This window comes from Strix uralensis, chromosome 25 (assembly GCF_047716275.1).
Source record: "Strix uralensis isolate ZFMK-TIS-50842 chromosome 25, bStrUra1, whole genome shotgun sequence".
Taxonomy (NCBI): Eukaryota; Metazoa; Chordata; class Aves; order Strigiformes; family Strigidae; genus Strix; species Strix uralensis.
In genome coordinates this window covers 935,253-951,699 of record NC_133996.1, presented here as the reverse complement: position 1 = coordinate 951,699, position 16,447 = coordinate 935,253, and the positions used below count along the sequence as shown (strand labels likewise).

The window sequence follows — 16,447 nt, the reverse complement described above, 5'->3', positions numbered from 1 at the left end:
TGTACAGGGTCTCTGTGTCTCTTTGTTCCAGCCCCCCCATCTTAGTTTTCCCACTCTAGGAGTTGCCCAAGTGCCCACTGAAGGCCTCGAGTCTGCTCCCAGGGATTTCCCTCGGGAGCCTGACGAGTGTTTCAACCTCACCTGAACAAAGGGCCCCAAGGGGACAGCTGAGGCGCAGGAGTCCTTGAGAAACAAACGGAGCAACGCACAAGCAAAGTTTGTCTAAAAAATCACAGTTTGATCTTAATAATCGTCAGAAATTCCTTCGTTTGAGCCCTTTCGTTCCCCTTCAGGCGCTGCAGCAGCGTTTAGCTAAGCAGGCCTAAGGCGTTCTCTGCCCTCTCCCGCCAGCACGGGTTATGACCAGCGCGATCGCGGGTCCCGGCACTTGGCCGCGGGCTGAGGCGGGGCAGGAAGCGGCGGGTGCGGACAGAACCGATCGGTTCCTCGGCTCCGCGCACCCGAAGCAGGAGCGCGGGCCCCGCCCGGGACAGAGGCGGGGGCTCCGCTCCGCCCCCCTCCGCCCCCCTCCGCTCCCCTCCGCCCCCCTCCGCCCCCGCGGCCCTCAGGCGGCCGAGGCCCCGCCCCCTCCGTCCACGTGGCCCCGCCCCCAGCGGCGCGCGCCCCGTCGCCATGGCAGCCCGCGGGCTCCCGCCCCCCCGCCCCGCGCGCATGCGGGAGCCCCGGAGCCGCGCCCTGCCGCGGCCGCGCATGCGCAGAGGGCGGCGCGGGGGCTCTGTCAGTGGGGCCCGGCGGAGCCGCGCTCGCTCCCGGTCCGGCCATGTCGTACGGCCCGCTGGAGCCCGGCCGCCCCGGGGCGACGCCCCCGCCGCGGGACTTCGGCGGCATCATCCAGACATGCAGCGCCAACGTGCAGCGCATCGCGCAGTACAGTGAGTGCGCCCGCGCTCGGGGGGAAGGGGCGGCCCGGCCCGGCCCGGCCCGGCAGCGCCCCGTGAGGAGCGCCGAGCGCGGCGGCCGCCTCGCCGGTGGTGCGACGGGCAGCTCTCCTCGGGGTCCCGCGGGAGCCGCCGCGCCCCCCCCCCAACGCCTCCCCGGGGCTGGCGGAGCTCCGCCAGGGCGGTGCCGGGCGGGGGTGCCCGGCGCGGGCGGACCGGGGGCTGGCCCGGCCCCGGGGGCTGCCCGGGGGGTGCGGGCCTCCCTTCCCCGTGGCCGCGGACACACGTCAGCCGGTAGCTGAGCTTTCTCCTCCGTACGCTGTCATGAACAGCTTGCGTCTGCTGCTCCCCTGGGCCAAGTACGCGCTCCTGTCGTTTCTCGGTGCGGCGTTTGTGTCACCCTTACCGAGCTGCGCCCTTCCCCAGCAGGACGGGAACCCTCTGCCACCCCTGGCGAGAGCCCGGCGTCTGGTTTGCCTTTGGGTGCCTTCAGTGAGGAGCTTCTGTGGGGGCAGGGAGCCAAGGGCTGTCACCCCGCCTTGCACGGGGCACCCGGGAGGTGCTGCTCTTGCAGGGGTTGCTGAAGGCTGATCTGAACTCGCCCCTTTCCTCTTGACGGTGCGGGCAGAGTTCCGCAGGGAGACCTTCAGCTGCTGAGCAGATTGGTATGAAGGAAACGGTGTTGCGGGTTCTTGGTCATATGGTTGTTGTTAGAGAAAGTTATTGATATTGTAAGCTAATCCTAGTATTGATCTCTGAAATAATCCCTACTAAATGAGTCATTTCCAAAACAGTCTTTCACAGAATCATCTAGGTTGGAAAAGACCTTGAAGATCATCCAGTCCAACCATTAACCCAACGTTAACAGTTCCCAACTCCACCAGATCCCTCAGCGCTGGGTCAACCCGACTCTTCAACCCCTCCAGGGATGGGGACTCCCCCCCTGCCCTGGGCAGCCCGTTCCAACGCCCAACAACCCCTTCTGCAAAGAAATGCTTCCTAATACCTAGTCTAAATATATAACCCCTTCCTAAGGATACTGCCTCTGCTAAAAAATGCATTAATCGTCCAAGTATCCATGCAATTTTTTACGGGTGAGGTCAGTTGAACATGTTGGTTCCTCTGAAAGTTGGTGACTTCTCCAATATGATTTTACAAAGCTATTAATATTGCTGAAACTTCTTTGCTTTTGCTCAGTCATGTTCATTTCCTCTTGGTATAGGCATGGCTGCTAGTTGAATTGCTTCTAAGTTCAGCAAATACCACGGGTTGTCTGGGTGTTTTTCCTTTTTTTTTTTTTTCTTTACACCCCGCCTCGCTTGTGTGGGACTTCTGTGAGCCTCCCCTTCTAAGTAGTTCAGCTTCTCTTTCTCATAGGACAAGCTTCCACTGTCTCATGACCAGCAGCCATCCTATCTCAGTGTGCTGCCTATCTCAAATGAAACAAATAACCTTACAGTTTTTATCAAGGTGGGTGGGAACACACAGAACATCTGACTTAATGTTATGGTAATTAGCTTTATTACACATTTTATAAAAGCTTTCCATTCAAACCTATGAGGAGAAGAGATACTGAAGCCTTAAGCCTGCTCTCATTTCTCCATTCCCTGTAGGGAAATCCGGAAGCAAACAGAGGACACAGATGACTCTTATTCACTCCTTCTGGGAAACTCTGTAGAGTTAACATTTCCCACACAATGTACAGAAAACTGGTGACCTAAGCTGGCAAAACTGTTGCTTGCAAGACTGTTACATTACCAAAGCATGTAGATCAGAGATTTAAATGTTTTAAGTAATCTTAAGTGTAAAATAGTCAGTACGTGGAAGGCTTTACAGCCTAAAATTGAAAGGGTTTGGATACAGAAAGCTGTTGGCAGAGGGGGCTATGTCGATATGTATACCCACTCTCCAAAGAATAAAGGGCTCCAGCCCCTTCCTTTGGCCTCCCAGACACTTTACGCTCATTTTGTGTAGACTCTGTGTATACAGAGTATCTAGACATTACAGCACAAATGCCATTTGCAAAGTCCCTGCTATCTGCCTGCAGAGTATAGCCCTTGTGTCATTTGTCAGTTCAACTTGACTATGAACTTTTCTGGCCTTCCTGTGGCTGACAGAGCTGTGAAGTACGTGCAGTCTGGCTTGCTAGTAGCCATGTTCAGCTGTGTCTGTAAGAAGTTGCTAAACAACTGTATGAGCTAATAGAAGTCTAGAATTCTCACTGACAATACTCTCGCTGGATGCAAAAGGTAGAATACTTGCCTAATTACTGATTAAATCATATCGCGGCCTTAGCTGAGCTGCCATTGTTATAAGCCATTGGACATCACTTTAAAAGAAGTGGCCATTGTAGGAATCTGATGTTTCTTCAGGATCACATTTAATCCACTGAAGTGGCTTGCTCCAGGCTGAAAGCAGATATTACACCAGTAGGATGTCACTGAATTGGAAGTAGCTCTTGTTAAATTCATGGGGTATTTCAACTCAATTCACCTGCCTGTAGAACTATAATGAGTTGATCCTCTGTGGTCTTGCCTCTCTCGATGCTTGACGGGATAGCACATGATTTCATGATCAATTTGAGCCAATCAGACTTTGTACCACTGTCGTAAGTGGTGCACCCAGCATCTTTAGCAATGCTAAAAATTGTGTGGCTGCAGAATAAAGTGGATCAGCTTGTTGATCTGTCAAAAAAAAAATATTCTAAGGTAGAGGGAGTGGGGAGAGATGGTACTTGCTTTTCAGGTAGGTTAATGGTTTGGTGTGATTCATTGTGTGGTTGCATGATCACTAGTGCCTACATAAGAAAAATAGTGGAAAAACATAGGAGATAGGGGAGAAAGAGGGCTAGAATTTGTCTTCTCGCTACAACATGATTTTAAATTGATGCACGCTAACCATGAAGCTGTTCTGGAAAGATTGTTTGTGCCAGTATTGCAGAAGTTTTGGGCTATCATGAGTAGAAGACTTCAGATTTTTTTTTTTTTAACTGATATCAACCCTTGGCTTTTTTTTTAACAGAGCACTAATAATGTAAATAACTTTAGAATATGTTCAAGTGTAGTAAAGCTGTTCTGCAGTAGTTATAGCCTAAAATACAGAAATAACAAGGCTGGTAGAACCAAACAGCTATGTTAGTTGGTCTAAAAAGGTTGAGAAAGAGGAGTGCACAAACTTCTAGCTCCACAGACTTGTCTTCAGGGTATATATGTTCTCACTTCCTTATCTGAAAGTTAGTCTGTTAGGCTGGATTATGTCTAAATGGGAATGTTTAAAATACACTTTGCATTTAAAGCAAAAAAATGTGTTGTTTTACCAGCTTGAGTTAAGTCAACCATTGAGAGGAATCCTTTGGGGAAAGCTAGAAGAATACACTCAAGAAGGAATAAAATACACTAGAACTTCTCTTACTAACTTCATCTTGTGATCTCTCTATCTTCAGCTGCTCAAATAAAGAATTTGATGAGCCAGCTGGGAACCAAGCAGGATTCCAGCAAGCTTCAGGAGAACTTGTAAGTATTAAATGAGCAAACATTTGTATAGGTTCTCTTTCATTTCTGCCTGTATTCTTAGAGGAACAGGGCTACTTGCTTTGGGAAGATGCTTTATTAGATAAATTTGATAAGTCCTACAAACCAAAAATGACTAGCTGCATTAAGTAGTTTACTGGGTGAATTAAGGTGTTTCTGCAGCACTCTGGAGAAGCCATTCAAAACTGCTGGATAGGAATGGTTAGAAACAGTATAGTTTATTTAAAAAGGGTCGTAGTACATCAGCCATGCATTAGCTGTACTCTGAGGACTAGCCATAGTAGCTTCACTTGTGGTTTAGAAGAAATGAATGCCATACTAGGTACTTGCTGCTCACATAAGAGCAATAAGGAAGACCCATAACTGATGAAAAAGTAGCTGCTAATACAATGGATTTAGGCACTAGAAAGATTAGCAATCTTGTATGACAGCCAAAACACCATATATAATTTTGGAAGAATAAAATGCCAGTGGGGGACAATATAGAAGACATTTAAACAGGCATAGTCCAAACTGACCCCTAGAGAGACTGAACAGGGAGTCTGTATGTCTCTGCATCTTTTACAAACTTGTAAAGCGTAAATAACAAGTTATGAGGAGAATAATTTCTGGAGTCATAAAAGAAAACTTGAAAGTAAGTTCTTCCATTATCTCTTCCTGTGACTGTGCCTTGAATCTCTGAATATGCAGCTTCCCTATTTTTTATAACAGCTGATTTTTTTGATAGGTTCATAAGTTGTGGTGATAGCTACATACACTGCGTTTGAAGGATGAGATCAGAGCCCAGTTGAGACAGAAGGGAATTTGTTTGCCTGAGCTGCTCAGTTGACTTGATCTGTGTTTAATCAGTAGATTAAAGAACTAATCACCGGCGACCAAACAAATGTCCTTCCATTTAATTTCATTGTCGAAATGGACCTCCTCTTTAAGGTGGGAGTGGTTGCACTCCACAAATTGTCAGTTGCCATACAAATTTAATACCAAAATGCATGAGTGATTTGTCCAGCTCACATATCGCAGGTCAACTTACACGATACCACAGCCTGAATACTTTGTGTATCTGTTGGGCTAAATAGGTGATTTTCACTTAAGTGTCTTGTAATCATTGAATACCAAAAAAAATTGCTTCTCGTTGTAGTGTTTTGTGTCTTTCTGGTTTATAGTATTAGTTTTTGTGCATATGGCTGCAAAATAAAACTTGTGGTTCTGTTCTCTGTGAAGCACTAGTATTCTTTCTGTTAAACTGCATCTCTCATGTACAAGATGGTGTCTTTACATCAAGTTCAATGTAACATGTTTTTCTGTATTGTGGTACTGATGAAGGTGCTGCTGCACCGGATCCTTCGCAACAATAGCTTTGTATTGCAACACTGCTGGAAAACATACTCAAGGGAAAGCCTTGCATTTCCCAAAGTAGAAGCTGGATCATTCCTCTATTTGACCGTTAATTTTCACAAAAATGTAGGAATTTAATATCTCTGAGTCTCTGTACTTTTATCAAATGTACATTTAACCAATGGAGTTGGTGGTTGTCAAGCAAACAGTTAGTTACCAATTGGTACCACAAGGAATTCACCCAAAAAAGTGATTATGTTCACTGAATAAAGTTGTCTTTCCCTTGAATTACTCTCTCTTATGCCATTGGAGAAAAATATCTTTTTAAAACTACTGGATTATACTAGTTAGCAGGGAGCACAGAACTTCTTTGAATCTTTTTTTAAAATGTAGTCCAGAGTCAAGTTGATGGTAAAAGCTAAAAGTACATCTCTGTTCCATTGGGTGGAAAAAAAAAAACAAAACAAAAAAAACAAACCACCATAAAGATGTGTGATCTCAGAACCCCTACTTGGTCATTATTTTGGAAACTGAAATGCTCAGAGACTGCTTTCTGGGTAGAAGCTTGTGTAATTCCTTTTGAACTTTTATTTCAGACAACAGCTACAGCATTCTGCAAACCGCCTTGCCAAAGAGACCAATGAATATCTAAAGGAGCTGGGGTCTCTACCACTTCCTCTGTCTGCTTCTGAACAGGTAGGCACACAGAATTTGTCTGGACGTATTTTTAAATTGCTCATTTCGTGAAACTAGCTTAGACCACAGCCTCACAAAGCTTGAATTGGCACAGCTGAAGAGGCAGCAGCCTATTGCAATGAAGAATGTTGTTGAAGTAGGGAAGTACATTAAACTGGCTACACCCTGGCTGCTTATATGACACTGGGAAAACAATGTTTCCCAGTGGCAAATAGGTGTAAAACTTAGTCACCTGAGAATAAGAAGCACTGAATGTTTGGGGAGAGCTGAATATGCAATTCTGTTTTTCTGAGTCAATTTCTGAAAAATAATCCTGTTTACAAAGTGCCTGGTGATGTGAGGCAGTGTTTTAAGATGCAAACTCATAGCAAACTGCATGTCAGTATGAAATGGGATCACGCCAAAAAGCTTTGCCTTGCATGTGATTTATGAGCAGTGGGGGGGAAGCTGACTCACCTTGCTCGTATGTGAATAAAGCAGGGTATAGTGAGGCAATGGTTATGACTTTACCTCTTGCTCCCTCGAGTACCCCCTCCCTATGGGAAAGAGAAGGGACAGTCCTCTGCTGTTTGTGTTTTCTTGCTCTCCTTTAAATCACTACCACAGTATTGATATATCTGCTGTTGTGATACTGTTGTGGGATGATCTGTGATATGGGTCAGCCGATGTTGTCTTAGTCTAATTCTGTATTTAAAGGTTTCTATGCCAGTTGTAAGCATGGCCACGTTTTGCCTCTTCAGCAAATATTTTTCAGTTAATCTCCCTCTGGTGAGCAAAATCCTGTCATGTGCATCTCACTGAATGCAGCAGTGACTTTTGAAGCCTAGTGAAGCCTGTTGGAGCAGTCCAGTCAAAATCTGCAGGAGTTGGCATGAACATGCTGAGGATCTCCTCTGGCAGAAGGGTTGCTGCTTCCAGACAGTTCAGATGGAATCTGCAGTGTATTATGAGGCTGCTGTAGTAGATTGTTATAGAAAAAATTAATTGAAAACATTTATTTCCTTGAAATGGCTGTTGAATTGATAGAAACTCATTGAAGGATTATGATACTGGAAAGCCTGCAATTTGAGACAGCTGCTGGGAATCTCTCTAATGGAAGACATAAGAACTGACCAAAGTATTGAGTGTCCTTGGGACAAACTTTTTCACAACTTCTTGTTTCCCATAACAGGGATGTCGCAACACTCAAAGGAGACATTCTGTGGAGGCTGAATAAGTTGATACCGTAAAAGGAGGATGAAAAGGAATACTACAACTAATGTTTTTGGAGAAAAAATAAACTGAAGTGGTTATCAGGACTAAGGATATTCTCTGATCAATTAACAGCAGGCTTGTAGTGTGGCATGGCAGGGAGAGACAGCTTATGAAACTGGGGTAAGGGGTGCAGCTATTAGTTCTGAAAGTGTGGGGCATCCTAGATTTGTAAGAAAGTCAACGGAGTTGTCTTATCAGGACAAGAGAAAGTTAAGTACTACTGAGTTGGCTAAGTAGAGGGTAAAGGCATTATAGGTATACAAAAGGTACATAATTAAAGGTGGTAGATTGCTGGAATGTGATTTGAATAGAAGTAATGGTGTAGAAGACCTCTCTACTTCAGACTTAAAACTAGATTGAAATTAGAGAACCTTATTGCACAAAACTGTTCTGCAATAGGCAAGGCGTAGAGCATTTGGTGTAACGAATTAAAATAGGGTAGGCTTTTTGTTCTCTCCAGTGCCCCAGAATGCTGGAACCGAAAGATCCCTTGAATGCCAGCATTCACTGTTGTTGTTATTATGATGATGTTTTTTTTGAGAGTCTGGCAGTTACATTATCATGAATGGGAATATCTGAACACTTGTTTTTGTTTCAATTCTGTAGCGCCAGCAGAGGCTTCAGAAAGAGCGTTTAATGAATGACTTCTCCACGGCCTTAAATAACTTCCAGGCAATACAGAGGCGAGTGTCAGAGAAGGAAAAAGAGACTGTAGCAAGGGCGAGAGCTGGCTCCCGTATCTCTGTAAGTATTTATAGGAATTTTGTGCTGATATGGTGAACTACAAGTCTTTGAGAGATCTTATACTTGCCTACCAACTTCATAGTTGTCTACTGACACATTAGTGAGTGCAGCTGAGACCTTGGTGCATTAGTTTTGTCATTCCAAATGCTGTAAGCAGACACTGAGTTCAGTGTGCTCTTTGTCAGTGTTAGCAGAGAAGGGAAGAAATCCTGGTAGTTGCAAATGTTGCGGAGGATGAGATGGGGAGTCCAAGTATAGTTAATAGCAAAGTATTGCAGGTTGCTCTTTGCTTGACATCAGCCCTAGACTATAAAATTTAAGATGTTAGTTGGAAGTTTACCACACCTCAAATTACATCTTAAAATCTCACACTATGTTTCTTTATTTTCTTATAGCCAATATCTCAAATGTACGTTCAAGCCTTCTCCCTGTTATGTTTTGACAAACCCCTGTGGCTAACATTATAAAAAGGGCAGTGAAAGCATTTTCCTCCCCTTGTCTTGGGGCTTTGTGTTAAGCATGCATTCTTAATTTCTACAAGGGAACACGTCTGTCTGTTGTATTATGCTCTAAATTTTTTTGCTACGTGTTGAGAAAGGAAGTGACAACAGCAGCTGATCTGAGTAAATGGACTAGCTGCTTTTGATTGCTCAGTTGCCTCTGATTTGCAGAGACAATCTGAATCTAAAAATTAAATCTGAAGATGAGTCTAAATCTAATCTTAATTAACCTAAGTTAAATCTGAAAGTTGAAGCAACAGTGGCATTCTCAAAGAACTCTCCGGACAGTGTATGCCTGTGTCTTCAAGATACTCCTGTTGATTTTGTGAGTGGTCCTGGTAGCCTGCAAGGTTAACTCATTTATCTCTTCCAGGCTGATGAGCGGTTCAGAGAAGAACAGCTTGTTTCATTTGATAGGTAACAGCTTCTTGTTCTCTTGATGTTATACTTTTAACTAATGATGTTACACTTTTATCTAAATACAATTAGAGTTCTTGTGGTAAGATACGTTATCGAAACTTGGGCCAGGCTCTGCTAGCTGAATGCAAAGCAAAAAGATTTGAAATACAATTATATCTTGTAATACACAATGTAAAAATTTAACTGCATACAACAGTATTTTATCCTCCTTAAATGTAGACTGTGTGATTACTGCCCTGAGGGGAGTAGTAGAGTCCCTAGTATGTGGCAGTTGGAGCTCCTGGTTTTCTGGACTGTGAGCATGGGCTTATCCCTCACTGTGACTCTTTCCACAAAGAGCTCTATATTTATTTCATGGGTTTGGGAGCTCTAGCAACCCAGTTGGAGCTATTACAGAGTAGTGGATGAGGCTGCCTTAAATGCAGAAGTCCTGGACATTGTGCACTGGCAAACTAATCCTACAACGTGCACAAAACAGCATTACTGTCACCTGTCGGATAGTTGTATGTGCCTGCATAGTCAATAGGTTTGTAAAATGTTATATCAATGGTAGAATGTGGTAAAGAGAACTCAAGGCACTTCAGAAGTATCTGTGATTACTGTGTCTGTTTCTACTGTATGTTTGAGAAAACTGGGATGAAATCTGTTGGCTGTATCTGTACAAATCCTTTAACTTTCTAAATCAAGAGACCTAGCTTACATGTCTCATTTAGACATCCTCCCTCTGCAAACTGCCCTTCACCTGATCAGCTGCCTGGTGTGCATTCCCTGCGTCGCCCTGTGCTTTCACATTCCAAGTCAGAAGGGAAAAACCCAGGTTGTTCAGTTATACAGATGCTGTGATGAGTCTGAAGACCTTGCACCCTAAAGCAAGGGGAACCAGACAGGTACCTGCTCATGCAGAGGCTCTCAGCTCAGAGATAGTGGCACACAGCAGCTATTCCACATTCGAAGTTGTTCTTGTGTGCTACATGTCAGAAACTTCTGCCTTAAATATCTGAAAACCCTACTGTCATCTGAGAGCTGGAACGGTCAGCTGTCTCTCTGACCTAGTCACGTAGTTTATCTTCATTTCTTTTGGCACTTTGAGACTTTAAAACTTATTATTTAGTCTTGTACACCTAACACTGAACATTACGGTGCTTTCCAGCACACTTCTGTTTGTTGAGAAGAGGGAGATGTTGCCCTTGAAGAACTTCTGTGCTGAACATATAGATGGCCTTGTATTATAGGTACTGCCTTCACTGTAATTGGTGTAACTTGTGCAGCAGTTATGAAGTACCAGCTTATGAGGAGAGAGGTAGACTGGAATGCAGAATTATTTGGTTTTTAACATCTCTTTTGATGTGTGATTTAATTTGAAGTTCTTACTAGACTAATGAATTAAAATACTAAAACACTTTATTCTTATCTCCAAATGCCAGAGAGCAAGTGAGAATCTTTGAATCCAGATGCTTGTCAGGTGTTCTTTTGTTCTGATAACGTGCTTGCGGGCTACTCTATCAAAACTTTCACCCTGATTTCTCCCTTTTGGGGGGATTGTGAGAGGGAAGGAAAGTACAGGTATTTTAAAAAAAAACCCAACCTGAAATAAGGAGGTTTCTTCTAGAATGCTATAGATAACTAGAATGTTCTAGAACAGAGTATTCTATGCATGTAACTGCTTTCCAGTTTCTTCGCTTTTCTTGATCTGTCCCTTTTTTCCAGTTGTTCCAGTTTGTAACTGTTGTCACAAATCAGTCCTGTCTCTGTATACAGTTGCAGGGCCAGGAACCTGGGGGTTGTTCTGTAGGAAATTTTTACTTTAACTCACTGGCACTTTGCTATAAAGAGTGTGGACATACCTATACTCAGAGAAAGAGTCGTACTTTCTTTCCATCTCTTTCCAGTGGTGAAGATTGGAATCAAATGCAGTCTCAGGAAGAAGATGTGGCAATAACTGAACAGGACCTTGAACTCATTAAAGAAAGAGAAACAGCAATCAGGCAATTAGAGGTGACCAGTAGATCCTGCACAGTTAACAGTATTGGGAGATAAACCAAAGAAGTCATGCAGTGCTAACTAATGGGATGGGCTGAGGAGATCTGAAGGTGGAGGAACAGAGTTCCTTGTAGAGAGGATTGATGCCAAGATCAATCTCCCTGCTCCTGTTGAAGGAGACTAGGTATATTTTCCTTCGGTGTTGACTGGTGGTCCTTCAGAGGTGGTAGGAGCCATGTTACAATGTTCATCTCAGTGTGCTAATTGCTAGTGGGATGGAACAAATACTCAGTAGCAGGAATATTGTGGGCTCCTGTGTTAATCCCAAAGTCCATAGAGAGTAGCATCAAGTCAGTGAATGATGGTATCTACTCTGACACTTTGAGCAATGGTCAGAAGAGGTACTAAGAATAAGGATTAGAAAAAGTGTAACCAGTGTTTGTTATAACTTGTTAAACTGTTGTCTTCAGGCAGACATTTTGGATGTCAATCAGATATTTAAGGATTTAGCCATGATGATTCATGACCAAGGAGATATGATTGGTAAGTGTGTTTGGATAATAGGAAGTTTCTACTTAGTTCAATTACATGTTTTGCCTACATAGATTAAATTTTCCAGTAAATAAAAAGTATTATATTTCTGAATTTATTTTTTTTTTAAACACTGAAGCTCTGAAATATTTTACAATGAATTCTCTTATTTTTCCATAGATAGCATAGAGGCAAATGTGGAAAGTGCAGAAGTCCATGTGGAAAGAGCCAGTGAGCAGTTACAGAGAGCTGCCTATTATCAGGTGAATTCTGTATGCTTGTATTATTGTCCAGTTGAGCAATAATGGAACAGGCATAACGACGCGTACTGAGGACTGCAGCACAACAAACAAGTTATTAAAAACAGCTTGTGCAAGTTGGCACTCACTCAAAATTGTGCTGCATGGAATAGATAAAACACTTGAGTCAAAAACATGGTATTGAAATTAGCCTTTTACTTCACAGGATATATAGTCAATCTGTTCTTTCATGTAGGTCTGCTCAGCGAGTTTAAGTGTTCAGCTGTCTTTGCTGTTCTCAGGAGTTAGCAGAACAGTTAAACAAGAACAAGTTCTCGTGTTGTATCCATCTTGTAAGCATAGCAGCCAAGACACTGATGTGTGAAAATCCTTGCCTGGACTCGGTAAACTTCTGGTGACTGGGATTTGCAGCACCCATCTTCCTGACTGCTGAGTTTCTGTCCTGTAGTCTGTCCTCCCTGTCCCATCAAATCTCTTGCAACGCTTCTCACTGCTGCTTAAATCTCCTTTGTGTATGATATTTAATGTTTTCTGTAGGTTTCTTTCACCATTATTGTCCCTGTAGGTCCAGGTTCTGTGAAGGAATAAGGGTTCTGCTTCAGTCAGTCCCATACAGAGTTTCACTGCTGGGACTTCAGGCTTCCACACAAGATAAAAAATTGGACTCTTTCAGGCTGTTTGTTGGGGAGGTGCTAGAAGGCAACAAAACTCCGGTGCTGTTTAGCACAAGGGAGGGAAAGTAGCTTTTACCATCTGACAGCATTTAGTAGTATTCTCTCTCTCTGTGGCTTCCTTTCCAAAGTTTAGAGCTATGTTATAAATATAACTTCGGGAGGTATTGGACATGGATGTGTTTTTCTGGATGGAGAAGAAAGTGGTTGTATAAAATTATCCTTAGATACCAAATTAAAAACTCTTGATGTATATGGACAGACTGTAGTTTCCTATGATGAATAAGGTGATCAAAGCTGTAAAATCCAGGTACAGTAACTGTATATTAAATCATTTAAACTGTAGAAATGCAATAGTATTTCCAAAGCCACCCAAAGTGGCCAAGGGGAGATAGTATCGGAGAACTGCTTAGCAGTTTTATTAGTCTTACCTGGAAAATCTAAATAGCTAGAGATGTTTGCCTTTCCTTTGAGGCCATGGTGGTGTCCGATAGAATGAAAAGCATGTGGTAGGTGTTGTCAAGTTCTCTGTTTGTAGCCAACGTGAAGTAAAGCTTGCATTTTCCCTAAGAGAAGCAAAACTTGTCACATTTTGACTTAACTGCATCTCTTAGTCCACTGTGCTCCTAAAACTAACAACATTTATCTGTAGGATCATGCAGTTTAAACTGCAAGTGTTCAGACTATACTGGTTACTTCTCTTGGATAAGTATGGGTATCAAGTGCTCTAGTTCATCGAAGTTAGTAACATTAACTTGTAGACTTGCTTTTTCTTCTTGTCATCTGTTCCTGGTGTCAGTGGCTTTTTTTTTTTTTTCTTCTTTTATTAGAAGAAATCCCGTAAGAAGATCTGTATCCTGATTCTTGGTCTTGCTGTGGCTTCTATAATCATAGGATTCATTATCTGGCAGACAACAAAATGAAATCTTCACATGGAACCTAGTCTCATTGCTGAGATTTTTTTCCCTCAGAGCGAACAGGCTGACTAGTCTCAGAAATGAATTGACCACCCTGAGAGAGCACAAGCTGGAACTACTTCTAGTAATAGATATTAGCAACTAATGTGCAGATAACTAGTATTTGGAATTAGTGAACCATGGAGACAGTATTTATCAGTTTATATACAAATTATATTGTTTTATGTAACTAAAATCTTGTGGTTTTGCTTTCTGTAATGTATTATTCCCTGTCCCAACTGTATGCTGAAGTGTGATCAGTAATTGGAGATGTCTTGTTTTTGACAAGTGGCACAACTTTAACATTTTGTATGTATGGGTAACTTTGTTGGACTGGAATAAGAATGACATTCAAAGAGGGCACAACACCAATTCTCATTACCTTAATTCAGCAGTTTCTAAAGTCTCCAGTATCTGCCCCATGGTTTTATTAGTCTCCAAGTGGCTGTGGTTCTCGATTCTCTTGAAGAGAAAGATGTTATTACAGATTTGAAAGGCAGGGAGAAATATGCATGGATGATAGTTGGAACCACTGCGTGCTGGTCAGTTTAGCCTTCAGACTCGTAACTGTGGTGTTTAATTTTTTGAGCGTGGTTGTGGTTGTCTTTTTCCAAAATGCATCATTTGAGGACAGAATGTTCTTTGACTTATAGTAGTCTAACAATGCAGCTTCCTTAGAGAAACTAGGTGGTGGTTTATTATTGGACAAATCTCTTCTCATGCTGACTCTCAAGCACTAGAAACACAAAGTTTGGCTGCTCGCTCCTAATTGGTTTTAGAAGCTTCCAGGGAGAAAATCACACAAAGATGAGGAAGTGGGCACTTAAGTTTACAAGCTAGCAAGATAGATGAGTATTAGCTGAAATCTTGCTTCTGAAGAAGTACTCTTGAAGCTCACTTGTAGTGTACTAGTAAATATTATGTGTGGCTTGTGAACATCTGGTATTTTCCATTCTTTATGAAACAGAAAGTGCAGAAACTGGCCAAGTGAAATGCTAGGTTTTTCAGACTGATAATGTGTGTGCAAATGAAAAAGATCGCTGGTTCCAACTGTCTTGCTAGTAGAGCTGGACAGAACGTAGCAGCCACTCCCCGCTTCGCTGTAGCTCTGAACTGACATGCACTGAGGGAACAGTAATCTGTCCAAAGCCCAACGGAGTGTGGTAAATGCAGCATACTGACCCATTTTGTATTTAATCCTTATTCCATGTCTCCTGTATAATAAAGTAAATGTGAAAGCTGGGAAGGGAGTGTGTTATCCCAATTGCACAGTGGTTTGCACTATTGCGCCATCATTCCATCTAATAACCATCAATAAACACTTAAAACCCTATGTCAGAGCTTCTTTCTCTTGCAGTATAGACGTTGGCATGGGTATGTTTGCAGTTCCCTCTGTAAGCAGGGTAGAAGACTGTATCAGCAGCAGCAGTGTTTCCTCCAGCTTTAGTTCCGTGGTCCCTGATTCTTAAGAATGAAACTAGGTGGAAACACTAAATTACTTGCACGTGGATATATAGAACACTCCTCTGCAGAGGCCTGTACTGTAACTGATCACAGAAGAATCAATCTGATGCCCCAGAACAGTGTTGGGTCAACTTTGACTTGAAGTTTGACTAGAACTTGAAGCCTTTGCTGAGCCTGTATGGTAAAATCTGAGTTGAAAGTAAGGGAACTGTGTATGTTCTGCTCTTTATTTAAAATATTCCTCCTAAATGGTAGAGCCTGCTGCTTTGTATGCTGCCTGCTGCAGGGGCAGAGTCCTTTGGATGTCACATCTCTGTATGAAAATGAACACACTTGCTTCCTCACTTAAAAGCGAACCTGGGTGCATTTTTTGTAGGATCCATCTTCACTCTAGCCTGTTTTAGCCTTCGGGGAACTGGAATTGAGAACACCAGTCCAGCTTGCTGGACTTGGGATTGCTGTAATTGCTTGACTCCTTTCTCCCTTTTCTTTACGTTGAACTTCCAGTGGAACTGCTGCAGAGCATGTTTTTGACAGCAGTCTTGACTAATGTACCTGAGTGTGAAAAATCACCATCAGAAACTCATCGCTGTTGCTGCAGCATTCTGGCACTGAGCGTTCCTGGCACTCAGATGTGTTTTCTACCACTCAGAGTTGCTGGAAACTTATTCTGGGAAGTCTGGCGCTCGCCGCGACAGCCGGCGAAGGGATGAGCTTGCTCATGCTGCTTGTCGCGGGAGCTGTCCCTGCTCTGCTCAGCGTGCGGGGTCCTCTGAGGAACAGCTCTGGGGGGAGCTGCAGCTCGCTGGGATGACACTGGAGAAATGTGATTTTTCCCTCATATGAACTCAATTATCTGTACTTGTAACAAAGTACATGACCCGTATTACCGGGGTTTCTGTCTGCTGTTCAGTAAAAAGTGGAAACGCTAGAACAGTGGCTACATAAGGGTCTGAAAAGCTGTTACAGAAGGGTTTGATCCGGATTATTCCCCTACTGTTACACTTGAACTTTTCACCGACCCTCCCTGTCAGCACCGTCCTCGTCCCGCGGCAGGAGGGGGGCGGCCGCCCGCTGGGACCGAGCAGGCGCGGCGGTGGACGGGGCCGGCGGGCACAGGGAGGCAGCGGCAGGAGCCGGCGCTGCTCTGCGAGGGCTGGGCCCCGTGTCCCGGCCGCCGCAGCCCCGCCGCTGGGCCCGGCCCGGC

At 43.7% G+C, this 16,447-nt stretch overlaps 1 protein-coding gene across 1 annotated transcript; it reads left to right on the top strand.

Moving 5' to 3' along the window:
* Positions 1-724: 724 nt before the first annotated feature.
* On the top strand, positions 725-15,109 carry STX12 (syntaxin 12). Its single transcript, XM_074894143.1, has 9 exons — positions 725-893; positions 4,342-4,411; positions 6,361-6,460; positions 8,321-8,458; positions 9,332-9,375; positions 11,268-11,373; positions 11,829-11,901; positions 12,070-12,152; positions 13,651-15,109. The coding sequence occupies exons 1-9, from the start codon at positions 782-784 to the stop codon at positions 13,741-13,743; spliced, it is 819 nt and encodes a 272-aa protein (XP_074750244.1). The 5' UTR covers positions 725-781; the 3' UTR covers positions 13,744-15,109.
* The last annotated feature ends 1,338 nt before the right edge of the window (positions 15,110-16,447 follow it).